The following is a 22,858-nucleotide window of genomic DNA, read 5'->3' on the forward strand; positions in this document are numbered from 1 at the left end:
TGTAAAAATATGATCAAGTGAAAAGTTAAATGTTCTCAATTATACATTATTGCATTTTATGGTTAAACTTCCAGAGTGTAATGGTGGAAAGTACTTTCCAGGCCTACGTTTTAATGCCTTACCAGTAATGTAGAAATATCTCAACCAAAGAAGATGTTTGGTAGAAAATTAAATAGATTATTATTATTAAGTTGTTTTTAACTAAGTAATTTTATTGAGCTAATATCGACAGTATTTATTTTCCAGAAATATATCACAGCAACAAAGAAATCCTAATACCTTTAAGACTTTGGAGGTTTAGTTTTGTTTCAGTCACAGAGTAGTCAAATGTAAGAAAATATAAAATTTGAACTTGCTTTCATAACAAATTCCGACAACTCCAGAAATGCCATCAGAATATGTTTTACAGAAACATAAAAAGTTTGTAAGACACAAATCCAGTTGCAGCTGTATATGAGAAACTAGATTTTACAGTGATGACTCTCATTGATTCTGCTGGGATCTAGATCACTGCTGAAGTCCATCATAAATACATATATTTAAGGCTTTAGATCCCAACATAAGAAATCCTAAAGAACCCATTTTGGGGAAATGTGATCTTCAGTTCACTTTAGAAGGAAGGTCCCATGTTGGGAATGGCAAATTGAGGCAGCCAAAATTAGGAAGTACTGTTTGAAATTTGAATTCAAATCCTTACCTGTACAAAATTAGATTTTGGACTTAACATTGAAATAATAAGTTTCGATATAAAGTTAGCGTATCTATTCCTCACAGTAAGATGACCAATACTGGAATAATATAGCTAAACCTTCTATGATTCTTTCCTTAGTACTCTTCTGGGTACTGCAGAGAACTGCAACAACTACAGTTTTCAATTAGTAGGAAATTGAACTGGTTACTAAAGGGAGACTGGCTGTATTGACTCAAGATAAGAGCGAAAGAAAAGAAAATTATAATTATTTTTTCTAGGCAGATAGGTACAGAAAAGAACAGAAATGAACAAAAAAAGTGGGCTAAGTTTTTCCAGCATTGTACTGCCTTTGTCATTAAGACAAAACATGATGTTCTCCTCAGAGGTTTCTGTTTTATTTATCCATTATTGAGGAATTCACTTATTCTAGTCCTCAACCAGTCAGTTCTTGAGCTAGCACCTCTCATGCTAATTAGTCCCACATTTACTCTTCCTCTGGGCTGTGAGTTGGTGGCTTCAATCTCCACAGGCCAGAATGACCTTTTGCCTAGCCTGAGTTGACTTCAGCCCAGTTGGTGAGTTGGCTTTCCTTGTGGGCCATAAATTCAGCCACCACCACTGATACATTCATCTTCCCCAGCTTTGTTTACCTCTCCCTAGGCCTGAGATAACACTCAGACAACCACACCACCTGTATCTCGTATCAGGTATTCCTCATGGTGTCTTAATTCCCAATCCAAGTTTCATGTATCCACAGAGGCATATTTGGGGAAGGGGGGGTCTGGTGGTTGCAGATGCCAGTTGTCCCATAACCTGCTGATCAGGATCTTTGTTTTACCAGTGGTAAGCATATGAGCAGCAAATTCTTTATCCCCTTTGTCACAGTGTGATTTTTTGTCTGGATTACACAGGATGTCCTAGCTAGACCTTGCAGGCTTGGAGTTAGGCCATCCTGTCACTCCATTCTGTGCTTATATCATATCAAAGTCTTTTTGTGGTAACTGTGTTTGAGACAGAAAACTGTGATTTTTAAGTCCTTATACTATTATTGTCTGTCTTAGAACTTTCTGCTAAATAAAAGGCATCTCTAAGGGTAGCTTGGTGTCTTGCTCCAGATCCAGAGCAATACAAAGCATCCTTCCTCACAGCCTCTGCCTGGGTATGGGGTTGAACACTAGCAGAAGCTCTTGATGTCCTACCTTTCTTTTCTGTTTGTCTGTGACCTGGAATTCCCCAGAAGAGAGTGTGCATCTCATAATGTTGTCAGGATTGCAAAGAACAAAAGATGCTGAAAACACATCCACAAAAGCAACACTACACACCATGAAGACAGTTACTATCAGATGACAGCTACAATAGCTAATCTTACTCACAGACTTTCATGTTATCAGCAATAATTTTCTCTAAAAATGACAAAACACACTCTGGTTCTTCCTTCTTTTCCATCTCAGTATCACTAACTGAGGCTGTTGTTGATATGTGATAAAAACAGGAGGTGTGCATGTGGAATACTGGAAGAAACTTGGATCTGAGCTTCTGTAGGCAGGCACAAGCCATGAAAGACTCTGTTGTGCTTCACAGCAGCTGCTCCCTGAGCAGCTATTGTTTGGGTTTTTTTTAGAATTGTCTCATGAGAGAAGCAAGATGACTGAACCTTTGGCAGGTAAGGGAGCTACAAACATGCCCACTGCTGGACAAAAAACTCATGCACTTTTGAGCAGGCATGAAGTTTCTTTGCCTGTAAAAGTGAAACCTAAGTCTTGTCCTGGATTTCTGCTGTCTTCAGCAGCTAAATGGTCTTGACTAACAGCACCAATACTGAGAATTCTTCATTATCAGAATGTGTTAAGATCCAGACCATGCCCCCAGATGATTTCTGACAAAAGCTACCTGGAAAGCTACCTGAAACAAATAAAAGGCTGCTAATATAAAGAGTTAATCCCAGTAGTGAAAAATTCAGCAAGCCTTTGCTGCACACCGAGCAGAAACAAAAGAGATATCAAGGAAGACAATGAATATATATAAAAAAATAAATTCCACCAAGCAAAATCTAGTGAAATGACAACAAAATATTAAAAGCAACCCAAATTTTATTGTAAACATTTTAATACTATGGTAGTTAAGAAATACAAGTTTACTGATCAGGATCAATTTAACCAGAAAATAGCCTACAAAGGACCTGCTCTTGCTCCAAGATATTAACAGCATTTTACAGCAGATTTCAAGGAAAACCAAATTTGAGCCTTTGAATTGTTACTGCATTTTTACAAAAGTATATATCTCAAAAAACCCCCAATATATGACAAAAAATGTGCATCTCCACTCTATACCCTTTAGGTGTTTTCCTGTGGAGGATCTCTCAGAGTTGGAGTAGTCTTTATTATCTACACTTTTAATAATTTAAAAATAGTCTTCCTCTGGAATTAGCAACAACCCATATAAAGTAAAACAATATTGGTCAAGAAACAGTTTATTTTTTAGATCTTGAAGAAAGGTAGAGTTAAACAATTAGAAATGTCCTGCAAAATTGTGAGATCCATTAACTTTAGAAAAATGTAGCCACTCTCAGTCATCAATTATTGTCAAAAATGTACAAAAGAGGCCAATATTAGATTGGACTTTTACTCTTCTTTGTGGCCCTTTTTCAATGAAAACCATGGTAACATGCTACTAAAAATGATGTAACTTTTTCTTATATAACTAGTTAGCATCTATATTACATTTCTTATGCCTCAATATATTTTTGAATATTTACTGAAGGATATTGCTTAATCAGACATCCTCATTAAAAAAAATAAAGAACAATATTACCAGAATTTTTAGACTATATCACTTACAGTAATTTTTCATTACATTTATTATTTTAGGTTTTTTGAGATCAAAAGGGGTTTCTTTTTAGGTTTTTTGAGATGAATTTTTTTCTTAACAGATGAGTTGGTCCCTCCCTTTTCTGACATATGAGCAATAATTTCATAAGTTTAAAGAGGTAAAAATTGCAGTTAGAATGCCAATGCTGGCATATATGAGAGAACTGTTTAAAGTTACAGATAATATTTTAGCATACACACCCACACATCTGCCTGTAGCCAAACAGGAGCCTATGACTTACACCCCCTAGCTTTTAAAATACTTCCACCAAATGTTTTATTACAGCCTTAAAGCTTTTAAAACATCATGCTTAATGTCACTAATAATAGAGCCAGTCACTTTTAGGCAGAGACAAAGTAACTAAGTGGATTATTATTATTACAAAAATGCATTTTTGTCAAAACCATGGCTATGTGGTGATGGTAAATTTCAGTTCTTACACCTCTTTAAATTTGCATATATTAAAAACTATGACAAAGATTATTTAGTCTAATCAGTGTAGTCATACTTGTAATTTTTAATTCTACTCATATGTATTAAAAAGATTTTTTTTTTTTTTGCAGCCTGGATGAAAACTAAGTATTTGTAGTTGATTTACTGCTGGTTTTGAGATTAAGTGAAAGTTGCTGGTCCTGTTCCCTGCATAGCCTGCAAGAGGCTGACCATGATGGAGCTGCTCCAGGAAAGGAATATAAGCTCATGCTTAATAAAATTCTGATTTAATTCCATCACATTTGGCAGATGGCACCTTCCACAACACATTTCTCCTTGTTCTCTGCTAGAATAGGGGAGTACACCACCTACTGAAAAACCACAGGTCTCCCACACAAATTCTGATACTAGAGGGACAATATACCTACACTCACATGCTTTTCTAGATGAAAGTACAGTTTACTTTGAAGAGTCATACCACTATAAATAAAAACTTCCTTGTAACTTACTGAAAAGTAAAGCTCTAAACTACCTTGTGCCAGTCTTCAGCACCTGATTTCCACATTCCTTTCTTGTATCTTCTACTATAATTTAATAGATGCTCTTTCACTTTCACTTGAAAATACTGTGTAACACAGCTAATCTGTAATGATTGTTGAAGTAGCTGCAGTTTGGTACTGCAATTCATCAATCTATACATAGAATAACTATAAAGTGCTTTAGAATTGTTTCACAAGAAAGGTGCAAATAAATACTGTGCCCTCTTATGAACTTTCCCATGAGACATAAAGTCCCGGAGAGCCCACACATTTAAAAGTATCCTCAATTATTACAGCAATTTAATTATGATAATAATTTCTTATACTGGAGAATACTTCTGTCTCCAGCATTTATTTGGGTTGGTGTTTCACACCATCATAGCTGGCAGGTCTGCTGCTTGCCTTCCATTAGCTGGCTTGCTGGATCCAAACACATCTGAATGTGTGAAAAAGGTACAGTGATACACTGGGAATCTGCACAAAAACGGTCCTCTTATTGTGCAGAACTTGTGGTTGTTAGTTGATTCGTTTTGTTTGCTATTTGCTGAAAAGATGAACTGGCAGCACACTGCGGCATAATTTTTCTTTTTGGTTAATAGGCTCAAAATATCCACAGTGGAATGCTGACAGGTCTATCAGTTGTCAGAATTTTCCAGGATTTCAATTGTGCCACTGAACTAGCTCTGATGAATGTCTATATAATGCATGGTACAGCACCACTCCTGCTCCCAAAAGATCTGAGTAAAAAATGGGAAGCATCTTTATTGCTTTTATGTACGAGGAATTGAAGCACCCATGAGTGAGCGAAGTGTGTCAACACAAAGTCAAACCCCTAACTGACTATACAGATTACCTTCTTTTGTAGTATACAGACCTCCCCTAAAAACTGGGAGTACCTCTACAGAGTAATCATTTTATAAATTAGGGGTACACCCTTTTTCCATCAAAATCTCCCAAAGGCAAAGTTACCACTGAATGAAGTATGATGTGGATTTCACATTACATTTGTGACCAAACTCAAGTACTTTGTTACATATACCAGAAGTATCGAAGAGCTTCGCCACATGCTTGATGCAGCCTATTCCAATTCTGAATGATAAAAACAGAGTACCCAACATTTTACCTTTTCCAATATTTTTACATTCACAATTTTTTGGTTTGCATGACCGTCATTTCCCTTAACTGTTATTTCTACAGCCTAAAGAGGGAAAAAGAAATAACAAAGGAAACAGAAAATAATAAATCCTATTATCCAGTTGACTGAATAAATGTAAATGATCACCATGTCCATATCAAAGCGCCATCCACGGCTATCATCCTCGAAGTCCATATAGTCCATCCTGTGAGCAGCATGTGGGAAATGCCTCCTTGTTACAGTATTTGAGCGCCTTCGAAAACCTGCTGAAACACAGACTCAGAGATAAAAATCTTTTTAAAAGGAACCAGATTGACTAGCAAAATAAAGTCAACACTCCTTCCTCCAGTTATCAAAAAGACAAATAGAAGTGGGAAATCTCACACCTCACTGCTAAGTTTCATCACTTTGTCGGACTAAAAATATGGAATTGATTTTGTAAGATTAAAAAGTAACACCATATTTCATGTCTAGAAAATAATGTTTGTTTGAATTTGGAATTCTCTACCATAATAAAATAACGCTATCTGCTTATGTTATCCAGATCTTTGAACACCTCTTTTGGCACCTTCTTTCACTGAGTTTGATTCAGTGATCCAAAAGTGAAAGGCTCCATGTACTATAATCCATCTCTTCAGTAATTAGTTACGCTGGGTTCCCTAAATCTACTCATCTGAATTCTTCAGTAATCAAAACATATCCAGATTTGTACATATATAGTTCAACAGCTGAAACACATTTGAATTCCTATTTCTAGAATCTGAGATTCTTTTTCAAAACAGTCTTCTAAATAAATTGTGCTTGCTTTAATATGATATCCATTATGTTTAATATAATGCATACCAGGTTAAAGTTCAATTTTTAAATCACTGTTTGTATGCTGGTAACACATTAAAAATATATAGGCAGATGCAAACAAGTCAAGTGGAAGCAAATCCAGTGACTCCAAGATGGCCTGAGTGTGGGGTCCTGCCAAAAGGACCTGTCCTCTTCATTGTTCCCCAGAATTCTCCATGTAGAGAAGAAAAGGTACTGTAGAAGCATAGCTCTCCTCTATGTCAGCCATGAGGTTAGAGAAGAGTCTGTGCAGCTGTGTCAGACAGGAGGCTGTGGCACAAAAAAGAGCCTGGGAGCTGTGGCACAAAGGCACATTCTGATACAGGACAGTTGTACTCTGGATTTTTGCTCTGTTTTCACATAATGAGCAATTTTTATGATGCATTCTGTATTCTTTAATAAATTCTGTCAAGAAAAACACCTTCAGATGTTTGTATCTCCAGCTAGAGTGAAAATTAATCACGTTTCTTAGCCATCTGCAGATAAAAGCTGAGAGCTGGAGAGTTCCTCGAAAACTGAACAGCAACATGGAGGAGTTTAAATTACAAAACAGAAGACCTGAATGAGCAAATGCCTTTTCATATATTTTCTATGTCTTGAAAAAAAAGATCTTTTGATTTCAGTCCACAAATAATACAGTCTCCAAATAATTTATGTACAGGCATGTATTTGTGAAAAAATGTATTTTATTTAACTTTTTTTTGCACATGCCTGTGTTGCTGTACTCTGAACAAGAACTTCTATTCAAATCACATGAATATGCATGCACAGTGCCAGCAGAGTCTGGCCGACTGCTGGTGGGAACCTGTTACTAGATAACAAAAACAACGTTGTGTGTAAATTACACTTTTATACGCTCCAAAGCGTGAAAACCAAAAAGGATTTTCACTACAGCATCAGTAGGCACATCTGTTGCACTCTGCAATCTTCTTTTGAAGTACTAGCAAAACAAAAATAAAACTACAAAAAAATTTAAAATATTCTCCCAATTTTATGAATTGACCTACTTTTGAAAAAAACCCTTGAAAATAGAAGGTATCAGATAGAAAATTTTACTCTAAAAATATCCCCTAATGAATAATATGCAAGCTACAATAATAATTTACATTCTAAGTGCTCATGTAAAATTAAATTACATATGAACAAGTGTTCTGAGGGTATCAGATATACCAAGGTACATAATTTTGGCACAGTCTCTTCTTTCTGCAGCAGATGAGATAGACCTATTGAAAGACTGTGAGAAAAAATGCAATTACAGGTTGAGACCTTCCCATATGTGCCCTTGCAGCACCTGGCAGCTTAGTGCCCTAGATCTTTGGCAACTGTTTTCAGAACAATGTGTTAAAACAGCATTACATGTGTCTTTGCATGCTTTTGGAGCAGATCTCACACTGATTCCATTTACTACACTTTGTGTCCCTTGGTGGAGTAGTTTTGGAGTCAATAAATTGTTCTCCTTTCAGGTAAAACTAGAAACAGAAGATGAGCTCTAAGATCTCAGAAGTGTTCCAGTAATATGCTTCAACCACTAATGGGCATTTAGCCCTTGGGATTGCAAATTACCTCACATGCAACTGTGGACATCTGACCACACAGCATCAATTTTTTGTGCTCTATTATGGCTGATATAATTGCTAATGCAGGAAGGCCTCTGAGAGACAGTGAATAATCTTTCCTAAAACAACTTTATGCCATTCATAATTTTATAGACCTCTTGTATCAGTCTTCTCTAATATGCTTTCCAAACAAAATAACTTTTGAATTTCCTTTGTATGGAAAAAGCTTCTATACTTCAGACTATCCTTTCCACATTATGCTTCACCCTGCTTTATCTTTCTCTGAGATGATGTAGTCTAAAATTATATGCAAAATCTGAGTTGTGGGATCACCACAAATCTAGACAATGACATATTTTCCATTTTGTTATGTTTTTAATAATTCCTGCTTACCTTTTTACTGTGGCTGTGCATGAAATGTTCTCAGAAAATTAATCCCAATATTATCTAAATGCTTTTTTTTTTTAGCTAATTTACAGCACATCACAGTGAATATTATGCATTACGGAGATGCATAATGCTTCTGTGGGCACCTGCTCCACCACCTGACTGTCCTCATAGTGAAAGTGTTTTCCTTACTTGCAGTCTGAACTTTTTATATCCCTTAACGTTCCTCCTCTTGCCAAGCATCACGGTGAACAGCTGATCTGTCCTCTTGGTGGTCTCCTTATAGCTTTGATAAGATGGATTGGAGATCCTTCCCAAAGCCTACCCTTCCTCAGACTGAAGAAGCCAGTTCACTCAGCCTCTCCTTCCAGGTCAGGTTCTCCAGGACTCTGAGCACCCCAGCTAAGCCTGGGTTTCTCTGCTAAACCTGCTCCAGTCTACTTCCATCTTCCCTGTACAAAGGTGGAAGGCAAAACTGCAGGATTTTAGATGTGGCATGTTGAATAGTAGGGGATAAAAGCTTCATCTGTAAGTTTTCATACACCATGCTCCTGTTCAGAAAGCCCAGGACGCTGCTGGCCTTCTCTACTGTCAGGGCACACTTCCAGCTCACTCACAGCTTGCTCTCCATCAGGATGCCCAGGCTCTTTCCAGAGATCTGTCCCCAGGTTTTCAGTGCCCAACCTGTCTCATTGCCAGGGCTCTTCCTTCCCAGGTGCAGGTCTCAGCATTTGTCCTCACTGAATTTCAGAGTCCTTCCAGAACATTTCTACAGCTTGTCTAGGTATCCCTGAATGGTTGCCTGGCTCTATTAATCTGTCCTTAACTTTGCTGTTCTCTGCAGGCCTGATGAAAATGTATTCTGTTGCCTCCTATAGGTCACTGATCAGAAGCACTGCTAGCTGTCAAGTTCATATTTACTACCATCAGTAAAGTGAATAATTTAATATAATTATAAATTTTACCAGCTGTATATGTATCACTTTCCCAAATCACATATGAATGTTCTGAACTACACAGACCTCTGTGGCATTCCGACAAGGTTTCAATTTGGCTTGCTATGTGCTTTTTTACACTGTATTCTCCATCTCCTGCTTGAGCCTGTTTTTCTTTTTAGGTGCCTGGCAAAAGAGTCTTGTCTGATGAAGCATCTGCATTTCTCCAACTTCTCATTCTCTCTGAATAGCAGCCCCATCACTAAGTCTACCAATTTGTTGTCATGTGCAGACTTGATGACAGCATGGAGGAAAAGAACAAAATTTCCAAGTATTCTATAATTTTTTCAAGTATACAGGTGTTTTTATGTTGCTTTCACACTTTCATAAATGAGGTATCATCCCAAATGTCTTGTATAAATGCCAGCTTTCTCCCTTACGCACATCAAAAGGCATTATATTCTGGTTGTGCTAACGTAATAGCTAAATTGCAAGATTTGCTAGTTAAGATGAATGGTGAGATTTATATTTCAATGAAAGAAAAATCATATATTGCCAGAGAGGTTTATGAGCGAATAGCACTTATCCTCTGTGAATGACTACAGGCATATCCCATTGACTTTTCTTTTCATGCCCCAAGTTCTAAGTCTCAAGCTCTCCACTGAAACTCAAGTATCCAGTTCCTTCCCAAACCAAGGCCATTCAATGCAACCACCGTCCTTCTCAGATCAAGAGAGCCACTTCTTTGACATGAAGAGCCTGAACCTCACAATCTTCTTGCTTTATTATTTCAGCTCCACACACCTGTATCAGAAATTTCTTTTTCTAGAGAGAGACGTACCGAATTACAAACTCTTCTTTCTCCAGGATGCACACCAGAACCTTCAGTCTTCCTATATTAAAACTTCTATCACCTTCCATGGCCTTTTCCACAGCGAAATCATCTTTCCAAACCTCCCTCACTATCTTGCTCTTACCTTCCTCTCACTTTCTTTCATCTTTCTTTACATATTTCTCTATTTGCCCTTCTGATTTCACCTGGGGGCTCTCACAGGCTGCCAGTATCTTATATCCATGATTAAATTTACATGATAGTGTAAACATCTCTCCTTTTGTTTTTCATCCCCAAAATCCAAGTCCTACTTTTTGATAGCTGTTGGGCTTTAGAAAACCTAGATGTAAAATGTACTTAGGGTGTAAAAATGTACTTTCCTTTCCTGAAACCATTTTTACATTTACTATGTTGTCTGTATTACCAGTTATACTTTTACTAGGCTTTTGGTTTAAGTGTTGAATTCTAGGACAGTCTCAGAGAGATGTATTGTGCTTAAGCAGTGATTTGTGCATGCTTAAAATATGATTTATTGAACTCACTGTGCATATGATACAGATGCCCTCTGCACATGAACCAATCAGTTACACGCAGGCAACTTAGTGAGGAACATACAGTAACTACTTTTTAAAGGCATCAAAGAACCCTGTCTAAAAGAGTCTAGATAAGTAACTGGTTACTGTGAAAATCTGAAAAAGCCATGTCCTGAAGCCTTTCATAAGGGACACAAGACTTGATTCCATAAGGAACACTCCTTTCCATAAGGCAGAGCAGAGAACCGATGTTACAGCTAGATGTCTGTTTTGTGACTTTCATAAAAGGCATTTAACATGAAAAGAAGAACAACATTCTACAGACAAAACTATGCAGAAATCCCAAAATGTGGAAGTGTCACTGATATACATTTCATTTTTCAAAACAAAAACTTGTAAAAACTTCAGTCCTACAGAATCAAGCACCAGGCAAACAATGCTTCTTGCTGTCTGGTATGAGCAAAACTATTGGTATTTATATCTAAGAACAGTCTCCCCTCTCTTAAAACTTTATAAATCCTACAGGGGTCTGGGAAGAGAATATACCAGAATGAACCATAAATGTACAAAATGAAAAGGATTAAAAACCCCAACCAAAACATTCAACAGAAATTCCTCTAACAATGAAAGTTCTTCAAAATATTTATTTCATACTGCTCGAACTTCCCATATTATTTTCAAAATTATATCATACAATTTTTTGGTAGCTAATCTCAGAGTTTTTCTACAGAGATACATAAACAAAACAAACCCAGAATTTAAGGCTATTAACTACAAATCAATACATAAAAGTCTTACTTGAATTTAGCATTTCTTTGGATCATTTATGGTCAATCCCTTAAATTAACATCTCTCAGGCCTTTAGGACAGAGTGAAGGCAACTTGCCATTTGAAGTTTTTTCTCTGTGAAGTACTGTAAATTGCATCCCATCACAATTACAATTATTTTCACTTGACAAAGAGATTTGACAGTTTTACTCTGAATTGGAAATAAATATAAGATCTTTTTCAAAGATCAAATTCAAATACAGTTTGTCAGATTTCAGTGAGAATTATAAATAAGTGAAGTTTTTTGCACATTCCTACTATTAGTTAAAGTTCTAAGAAAAAATATAACACCTCTTTATGAGTTAACAACGACGTTCAGAATATTAAGCACTTAAAGAGATAAAAAGTCCAAAGGCAGTTACCTCTTGCTGTTTTATAACTTAGTAATTCAGCTTTTACAAATTAAAATATGAACCCATGAAGTTAGCTTGTATATCATGACAAATAAGCAGATTGTTGGAAAAGAAAATGAGGAAATTTAAAAATTAATGCCAAAATCCATAAAGCCACATTAAATGCACGCGTACACATTTTACATTGGCTATTCTGCATAACTAAAAATCTTACTCATTTACTATATAAGAAATCTGTTTACCAATTTTATGAGAATTATTCAGTAACTACTATTTCCAGTCTCTCTTACAAATTCAAAGAAAAAGTAGAACAACTCATAATGTCTTTCTTGGGCTGCTTTTTTTTCTGAAAATAAAGGAGTTAAGAAATGAGAGTACTATGGGAGGGCATAATGACCTTAGAAGACAAGCTCAGTCTATGATTATTATCACAGAAAACATAATCATCTGTGATTATTCTATAATTGTCAATATTCACAAATAGAAGCCACTTGGCTAGCTTAACTGCTAGGATACATATTAAAATGGGAGTAATTAGTCCACACGTCCAGTGTAAAAGTCACTTTGACTTTGGAAGACTGGAAGGAATTTTGGAAGATAGTCAGAAAGCAGGGGGTTTGTTGTTGTTGCTATGGGGTTTTTTTGTTTTGTTTTGTTTTATTTTGTCTTGGTTTTAGTACACTAGGTGAATTACCTGTTTACTTTTTCTTTCTTCCCCTAAACCATAATACAAAAAGTACCAAGCAGTCTGGATATTATGTAACAGCTGAGGACTGATATCAAGGAATGAAGCTGCAGGGTCTCATGCATGTCATAGAGACCTAAATGCATATGTTGCAGACTAGACCATAAAATTTCTTCCTTTGATTGTAAAGACTTGTACATGTATATTGATGACATACAAATTACAGTTAGAGTAATTTTCATACATTTGGCTTTAAGACAAAGTTGTAATCACCTGTGTTGATTTGTTTTGTAATCACATTTCCTTGTAAATAAATTGTATCTTAACAGTGAATTTAACTTGTTGCAATGTTAACTTCCCGGCCTTTGCAATGACAATGCAGACAATGAAAACCAGGAAACTTCAAACAGCAACTTGAGGTATTTAAATTTATGTAGTATGTGCATCAATAATCTATATGAAAAAATAATTTTAAAATGTATTCAGAATATTCTAAATCAGTGAGTTTTCACCTTATTTTTAATCTACTTTGTTTCTCTTCCACTCTCTCTTCATCTAATCTCTTACTCATCAGCAACATCATTCATCTCTCTCCTGCTGTTCCTACATTTCTCCACTGAACATTTCTGTACATCATGTTGTATTTGTCATCTTCCCAGATGACCAAATACTGTATTTCAGCTGCCAGCAACTCTTGATAAGTTGTCATCACAAAAGCCTTCACCTGTTTGTGTCATATTGCTGTAATGGCATTGGCTCCCTCTAGTTTCATTCTCCCCTGCCTGAGCACTTACATCCCTTTAGGCTCTCTTTGTACAGACTGCTACCTCACAATATATAGAGAGACAAACACTATTCATATTTATACGTAGACTTATTATATAATGAGAGATGACCAAATAACTATAGAATAGCATTAAAAAAAAAAAAAAAAAAAAAAAAAAAAAAAAAAAAAAAAAAAAGTCATATTGTTTCTTGTCTTTCCAGTGAATGCTACTTGGCATGCTGCTTAATTTTCTCTAGATTCTTATTTTGGGATCTGCACGATTGCTGTATTTTGTCAAAACATAATATTTAATACTAATGATGATTTAACAAAAACTCTGTAGAGGCTTGTAACTACTGTTACAACCCTTTCAGTGCTTAAGGCTTTCATGTTTTAAGCCAATGTTAGTGATTATAGTAGATAATAATAGTGCAAATAATTAAAAAATAAATTCATTAATTGGCCCCACTGTCTCGACAGGGACAGGACAGAGATCAGAGGTAATACACATAACTAGGCATGCCTCATCACACCCCTCTGTAAGACAAGGCTCTGTGCCTTTACACAAAACATTTAGTTTATGTGCAAATCTGGCAACATGACTCCCTTAATTTCACTGGAGAAAGCGGTGAATGACCTATCTGAGCCATGCTGCTGTCTCTAAAAAAGGCATGTTCAGCTTTAGCTAATGTCAGTGCCCAAAATTCCTATTTCCCATCTAAGCAAACAAAAATATTCCTCCAGATAATGAAAAAATCCAAAGTACATGCTTGTATTTTTAGGAAGCTGGCACAGTTATTCTGAACTGAAAGTTTTCTGATGCTGACAGTACTTAACCAGTTTTTAGGAAGTTAGCCAAGATTTTATGGAAAGAGCTGTCTAAAAAGACTTCATAGATGTTAAACAGAAAATTAAAAATAAATTTTCACAAAACAGGGTTATTAAAAAGTTAACAAGAAAGAAGCTATTTGAAATAAAAAGAAAATGCTTATGAACTGTTAAATAATTCCTTCCTTTAATCGTTGATTAGATGTGTAATGGTTGTTGTCTCTGATTTTTTCTGATGCCATTTCAAATATTCAGCTTTATCTACTTAGCGAATATATTCACCAAAGCTCCTGAATTCACTCTCCTGTTTGCACTTCTCTGGTTTCTTTGAGAAGGTATGCCTAGTCTGGCTCTGAACTAATTAAAATATGGTCACCTTTTCTTGCTTATTATTCTCACACATCACCCTGAGTGCTTTCATGGTTCCCCTTTTGTCTTTCATGAAATTAAAATATCAGCTTTTGTTTTCACTTTAAAGGGTCTCTACAACCCTGTATTGCCTAAAAAATGTTGGCTAACTTTTTAAAATTAAGCTGTGCAAGCACCATATTCTTCCAAAAATCCTGTCAGGTTTCTGTCCAATAAATGCTCCGGGATCAAAGTGAACTTGTGCTTATGCCCAAATTTGGAATGGGCACAAAGCTATCTGTCACTGGTACAGGTGTATGATGTAGTAATCACAGGCATGTTAAGCAGGAGAAACAATGTATATGGTTGCCCTGTTTTCTTCTCTATTAACTCATTGACAGTGATGAAGCCAACAGATATCCTATTATCAGGCAAAAATTATTATTTTTATAGCAAACAGGGTTTATGTGAGGTATCAAATCAACAGACTGAACTCCAGGAAAACTTAACTTTTGAGTTAAGATGTATTACACCAGCAGAGTTGAAACTCTTTAGCGGCTACATGAGTACAAACTGCTCTCCTAGGAAGTGCATTTCAGTGCTGGGGAAGAATGCATGACATAAAATTTACTAAACATAATAGTTAACAGCTATAGCTAACAGCTAACAGCAAATTAATAATATAATATAACCATTTTTCCCCTATTCCCTCTTCTTCTTGGCATAGTTGGCAAGGATTATTCCCCACTTCCACTAAAACACATAAAGACTACTTGCTAATTCCTGTAATTGGTGAGGAAAAAAGGCATTTTTGATTCCACTTGTTCACAGAGACCAATCCGAACCTGAACTAATCACAGCAGAATTTTACACAAAACAAAAAAATGAAAACCAAGAAATACTTTATGCTCTGAACAAATCCTGCAACAAAAGACTACTACTTCAAAAAACTAGTAATTCAAAGTTTGCCTAACGTGTTAAACTAAGATTATGTATTGTTTTCAATTGTCTCTAGAGACCAAATAGTAAATATATATGTGATCTTATTTAATAAATAAATAAAATAAAATCCTTTATGATGGCTTAAATAAAATTGTAATGGAAGACACTTTTATCAAACTGTAGAACATCTTATAAAACAGGCATGAGTAGTCTAAAGGTCTTCCTCTGACAAGTCAAACTATGAGGAATTGGTTGGGATTGGAAAAACGTAAGAACAAGGCAAGCATATGCAAAACTTTTTCCTCAGTTCCTGGAACTTGCATTTCCAGGATCTTGCAGACAAATGTGGTATCTTTGAGTTTAACAGGAACAAGAATCTGTCATTATTTGAACCCATGGTTTGGGGTAATGATAATTTTATTTAATGTCTTTTAGTTCTTTTGCAGAGTTCTAGTTCTTTTATTATGAGACAGTGAATAACACCAGCACATACACTTCTGTCGCGCCTTTCGTGATCTTAATTACCGCAATCATCCCCCCTCTTTAAGTAATCTCTTCCTTTGTGTGAAGCATTCTAGTCTACTTACATATTCCTCATCAGGAAACAATTTAAAACTGACTTTCTCTTTTATCTTGTCTGTACCTTTCCCACTAACTACCTTGTTTTGCGATGAAAGGAAAACAATGTAAACATCGCTGAAGAACACTAGGTACCAAGACAGTCTCCTGCCACTGCTTACACTTGGTTTTAATTTTTATTATCTCAAATATTTCAGTACTGTAAGCAAAAGTTACATATTTTAATCTTGTAAAAAAATATGCTGGATAATACAAACTGTAATATAGACCCATACAGTACCCATATGATATCTCTTCAGTGAGAAAGATTAATCATATATTTCTATTCTTTGTTTGGTATCCTTTTAACTGGCTATTAATGCTTCAAGGGATTTTCCCTCTTACCCTGAATGCATCTATATTTTATCAAGCACCTTTAGAAAAGGACCTTCTTAAAAGCTTTTATGAATTGTAAGCTGCAGAGTCAAAACTGTGATACCTCTAACACCCGTACAAGTTCATTTGGGCGTCTCTGGTACAGCTGTGGGACCATGGCTTCATAAGAAGTCCATGTTGTTCTTAGTTTGTCTCACTGACCAGTATGAACACTTGGCTGCTGAAGCAGAACTAAAGATGCCAATCTAACATCCATCCAGGGACATGTCAAACAGGGAAAGGCCACAGTATGTCTTTTTGCCATGGCCATTCTATCACAATCCTTGGTGTTGCATAATTACAGCTATCAACATTCCTGGAACACCAGTCTTACAATATCATGGTTAAATGGAAACAAGCAATCCTGATGACACATACAAATTAAGTAGAATTTGATTCTCTTCAATGCATTGATGAACCAATAGAGACAAATCAGCAACCATAATTTCTGAGCAGTAAATTGCTCCCCTACACAGGCTAGTGCTGGAGGCAGTATTTAGGAGTGGAAAAGGTTACAGAACATCCTTTTCAATGAGAATGTGGCTCTGAAGGACTCCCTAAAGAACAGTCTCTGCGAAACAGCTTAAAAGATAAACAAGGCTATTGATGCACAGCGTTTTGTACTATCACTGTTGGCAAAATAACAGGGAAGGAAGTGGCAGCCCTGAAGCTGAAGCTTAAGACATCTCTGTGGTGATGACCTTTTTATTTTAAACTTCCCCTTCCATTTTCTTTTCCTTTCAAATTGACTTCAACTTGGCAAAGTACAGGAGAGGCATAAAGGCTCTTTAGAGTACAGCTGCTTCATGGGACCCTAGGGGGACTATGGAATCAAGAAATCAATCTTGCACTTTTTACCAGCAGGAACTGGTAAAAGCAAGACTGATTTCCTTGTGGGCAAGGAAAATGAGTGCGAGAGTTAGGGTCCAAGTGCTGACAAATCAGCAAAATGACAAAGTTGCCATCAGTGGAGCTGACCTAAGACACTCAACCAGCAGGCTTGGATTCTGTCTTTTCTGTATTAGTGTACTATAAGCCTAACATACTCTGAGACAACTTTTTCTGTGGAGACTGCAGATTGCAAATGCATTTTGTGAGAAATAGATGTGTGCAAATTAATTTTTGTGATTTCCTAAGCTCTACTAAAGAATCTTATGAGGAGAGGCTGAGGGAGCTGGGCCTGTTTAGTCTAGAGAGGAGGAGACTGAGAGGGAAGCTCAATAACACATACAAATATCCCAAAGATAGGTGCCAAGAGGATGATGCCAGACTGTTCAGTGGGACCCAGAGACTGGGAAAGGAGCAATGGCCATAAACTAAACCACAAGAAGTTCCACCTGAACATGAGGAGGAACTTTATGTTAAGGGTGGCAGAGCACTGGAGCAGGCTGCCCAGGGAGGTCATGGAGTCTCCCTCTCCAGAGACTTTCAAAACTCACCTGCATGAGTTCCTGTGTCACCTGCTCTGGGTGACCCTGATAGGATGGAATAGTAGAAACTTGAGAAAAATAATCCAAAATAAAGATTATTCTGGGAGCCTTGTGCCAGCATTACTCCTTATAGCTAAAATTAAATGCTGCACCTCCTATTTTCACTTGTCTTGTTTTCCTCTCACAGTATATAAACTTGAAAACCCGTATCAACTTTTTTCGTTCTTTTAAACAAGGAAGTATGAAATTGAAACCCATAAGTTTTCTGGTTTTAACATCCTGCCCTTCTTGTCTATCAAACTGAAATCACAATAACAAGAATCTTGAATCAAGAAAGTAAATTTTAGTATTGTACCCCTATTTTAAAGACAGAGATATAAAGGAATGTACTGAAAGGAATTATTAAAAGCTTTCTCTAAAGGAAATTGTTCACCATTGTCTCTAGAGAATGATTACATAAAAGGACATGGCTGATGTGACCTACTGAGGTGGCGATAATTTCCACCAGGTTTTAGTAGGCTTGGAAAACACTCTATTGTGCAATCCTTGACTGATGCAGAAGACAGTCTTTTTACTAAGTACCTAGAGAGGTGAGATCAGGAAGGAATCTGCACAGATGTCATAGTATCCAACGCTGGGCGGATGTCTTCGAGATGATTAAACATTTGAAAAGATAGAAATAATTATTTTATTTTTAACTAGACTTTCAGTTTAATTGCCATATTTTAAATAAAAACATCAGCAACAGTAACAGTTGGAGGGTATTCCTATTAGGCTAGGAATAATTATTATTATTTCAAATAATCATCAAGGGCTGTAACTCAGAGGTTTCATAAACCCCTTTTCCTGTCCTGAACACCTACCTCTACTTCACTTGAGCCATTTCTACAACTTTACTCTATATGCAGGCAGCCAACATCCATCTACAATGCTAACATCATTATCCTGGCTACTTTATCCTCTCTCTCTTCAATGTATTTCTATCTCAGATTTATGCAAAAGCTTTTGAAATAACACTTTTAGGCACTGTGTACTAAATGTCTCAGTCATTTTTAATTTCTGCACTTGATTACACCAAAATCACTGTCAAATTAAGCATAATATTTGCAATTTAAATTATCCTAAACACTTATTTTAGCCCACATTTCTGTATCAAATTACTTTTGGAGACTTACTCTTAGTTGGTGAACTTTCTGTGATGGTACAGCGCTTATGGAATGCAATTCCACTTTCATACAAAGGCCACACTTAAGTTATTCAACTATAAATATATAATAATAGGATCCAATTGAGTGTATTTGCTATTAATATCTCCTGTTCAAATGACACTATTTATCTGTTTTAAAATAATTTAAGGAAACCATTCATTAAGATGTTATTTCTATTGTGCCATTTCATTTTTTTAAAGTTGCCAGTACTCAAAAGAATAACTAATATAATATCTTTGCTTATCTCATATGAAACAGAAAATATTTTAGAGAAATATTTCAAATTAGCTTGTTAATTTTTCCATGTATTAATAATCTGAATGGGAAAAGAAGAATTGCTTTCCTTCTTGAATAGCATTTCCATTTTATCATTAACCTATCCTTGACCAAACACAGGATACCATATAGAGAGCAATGCCATAAATAATGTTTATGAAACAAATGGGAATTCTGTTGATTATTTTATAGGAAAAAAAATACAGTGCAATACAAGGGCAAACTAATCTGGAAAAAATTTCATCAGCTTAAAGCCCAAAAGTGCTGCAGCGCTGAGGTTTCTTTCTCTTCATGTAAGAACTGAAAATCTATGATTGGCTGTACAATTAAAGATAATTCTCATGGAAAGTCTCATATGAAAGAAGACTCACATGTAGAGTGAATCAGTTCAGGAAAAAAGTAAGGAAAAAGAGGAAGTGCTTGATTTTATCTAGCAGCCCTACAATGTTCAAAAAATCTAAATAAGTAGACCTGATAAATTTTGTATATAATGTAGGCTTCCCAACAGCTGCCATCTTTCTCTCCACATATCCCAGTCTAGTTCTGGGATCTGATTTTATTTAATATCTCTAATGAGTGATTTAGTGGTTAAGGTTTACTATTTTTATGTCTGTGTTATTAAAATGATATTGTGAAAGAGGTTTTGTCACAATGAAAGCTGGAATCATATGAAAAGAGCTTCTTAGATTCTCAGTGAACACTGGACCTGCTGGATATGAAAGTGAAAGAGCATATGTATTTCTAACATGGCTACAGAATTTATTCTTTGACAATGGAGTATTGTATTGCAATATTTGACAGTGCTCTCCTACATAGAGGTGGTTATTTTCACATTCAAATTTGCAAGATTTCATTGCTTTCTAAGCACTGTAATCACATCCCGTTTTACTCCAATCACTACTCTTGCACCCACCCTATTCCTCTTCCCATTCTTTATATCTGACTTCTGAAATTCTGACATCCTATTAGGCTATTAGGTTCTTAATTAAAGGAAAATTAATTTAAGTGCCCCCTTTGTACTCAGTGGCATCAGGGTTTGCATTTGCAATGGAATCTAATATGGTATCAGAAGACTTTTGCTGCCACTAATTTCAGTATTTTATGCCTGTTAAGTTCCTAGCAGCCTCCTGAGCCAGAGAACACAAGCAATTATGAAAACCAAATATGGAGCTTTAGGTGTTGCTGAGCACAATTTAGATATAAGCCCAAATAAACAGTCTAGGAAGAAAATACTATATATTTGCATTTTGAAAGCACACAAACCTGCAGTAGTTTTTATTGCAATAAAAAGTCAGAAGAGAGACACGGCAGCAACCCTTTTATTTAGGAATGCAAAGACAAAGTTTCAGACACCTTTGTTGTTTGCATGTCTTATTAACTGGGTCTAACCATGTTCCCATTTAGTTTGGGACTTCTAAGCTACCCTTTGGAGACACATAATTCCAGCATTCAGAATTACCTTTGCTAAACAATATGACAAATTTTCAGGTGGAACAGCTGAAACTGTATGACCTCTCCAGATCTTTCTTTTATTTCTAATTATTTATGCTTTGTACAATGCTTAGCTTTGTGAAATATATTTATGAAAGGCATAATTCATATAATACTACAAAACATAAAGGAACTGTGTGACATACATAATATATATTAAAATAAACCAATAAGCCCATCATTAACACCCATCCTACATTAACTCCTGTTAAAGAAAATAAATAGTCATCTTAGTTTGTCCTGCCAACAGTTTCTTCTCTGAGTAATACCAATAATAATCTACCAGTCCTCAAATTTCTCAAGTCTGCTATTTTTGATAGCCAGGAGCATTTCTTGATGTTTTCAGTATCAAATTATGACCTTACATGACATGATTTTATAAGTGGAGTACCAGAATTTATCAAATTTCACCTTTATAAAGGCCTGGGTAGGCTTATAAAAGGAATACAAAATGGAAGTTCTGTTTTATTTTTTCCTCATACTTTTAGAAGAAAGCTGTTCTTACAAACAGGAGAAGTATATCTGCAAGCAAGTCTCAGGACTATGAAAAGTATCCACAAGTAACTGTGTAAGTAAATGTACAGGAGACCTAGTGAAGAAAGGCCATTAGATTGAAAAAAGGGAAATATGGGTAGACAGTGAATCCTGCATTTGGGTGGTCTAACTTAAATGTTACTCAGTTAATAATCAGTTAATCATTAAAATCTTTAAGTTTTAAAGTAGCAACAAGAGGACTAAGTTTTCTTCATACAATAAAGAGAAAACAAAACTGCAACATGCATATCCATTATTTCGTATGTATTATGTATGGAATAATATATATTATTCAAAAATTTTTATTTTACTTCTCTCATAAAAGACTGATTCTGATTATTCTCTTTAGAGATCTTTATTGACCACATTCAGAACTAGTAGCTTTTTTCCTTGAGTAATTTTCTTTATTCCACTATGCAGACAGAAATTTTTCTAAGGAGGACGCTACATACAATTATCCTGATAATGTGTGCAGAATTAAAGATTTTAAAAATAAATGAAACTGTACATACACAATTGTCTTTTTACAGTTAGCAGTTTATCTTTAGATTCAGAACACTGTGTTTGAATGACCTAGGAGAATTAAACTCATCTCTAATTTAAGAATCAACTGTCCGTTTGCCAATGGCATGTATTAATCAGACTCTTATTTTCAAATACTACACTTGAGACTGAAGGATATTTAGGCAAAAATTAAAAATCTTACCTTCAAAAACTCTGAATGCTTTCTTGCAGCTTGGTAGAGGCCATTTAGCAGAACTGGATTTTTGAAAATTTTCCTTTAGATTCAAATATTCCATAGGGAAAAAAGATCTGGTAGAGTTATTCAAATCTACAAAAAATAAGGGGAAAGAATACATACATAAATGCTCTAAATAAAATGATAATTTGCATAAATTTATACAAAATAAAAATGCCATATCTACTGTGTAATCCTTTTTTCTGATTATAGCATTTAATTTTTTTTTTTTTAAATCAAATTTACCCAATCATATCCATATATAGTAAGAGCAAGTCTTAAACATTCTGTTTCTTTGGAAAAAAAAAAAAAGAAAAGATGATGTCAAGTTCTGGAAAATGATGTATTTAAGAAATCAACTATTTAACTTACAAAACTATGATGACCTCCACGAATAAAAATTATATCCATGAAAATTACTGTGGTATTAATCTCAGTTCATATTGCTTTTTGTTTAACATCATCACTCAGTATTAGTCAGTAACGCAAAGGAGGGGGAAGAGCCTGAAATTTTTTCGAGATTTTTAAAAAATACTTTGTATTAACAGGAACTAGGAAAACATTTGTAGGATGATTCATGACACATTGGAGGAGTTGGCATTATGTACTAATCTCAAGATATCAACAGCTTCTCAGGCTATAATTTGGGGAAATACCTACATGATTGCAACTCAAAACTGCCAGACTAATCT

General features: G+C 35.5%; 1 protein-coding gene across 3 annotated transcripts in view; it reads right to left on the reverse strand.

Moving 5' to 3' along the window:
- Positions 1–2,853: 2,853 nt before the first annotated feature.
- RNF180 (ring finger protein 180) overlaps positions 2,854–22,858 on the reverse strand; it is a 68,130-nt gene continuing 48,125 nt past the window's right edge. For 2 of the 3 annotated variants that reach the window (XM_040090185.2, XM_040090186.2), the window contains 2 exons: positions 22,134–22,259; positions 2,854–5,928 (listed from right to left, as the gene is read on the reverse strand). In XM_040090185.2, coding sequence (XP_039946119.1) covers positions 5,729–5,928; positions 22,134–22,259 — 326 coding nt within the window. In that variant the 3' untranslated portion in view covers positions 2,854–5,728. Of the gene's footprint in view, positions 5,932–22,133; positions 22,260–22,858 lie in introns of all 3 variants that reach the window. The other variant, XM_040090187.2, reaches the window with a different exon arrangement.

This window comes from Hirundo rustica, chromosome Z, assembly GCF_015227805.2.
Source record: "Hirundo rustica isolate bHirRus1 chromosome Z, bHirRus1.pri.v3, whole genome shotgun sequence".
NCBI lineage: Eukaryota > Metazoa > Chordata > Aves > Passeriformes > Hirundinidae > Hirundo > Hirundo rustica.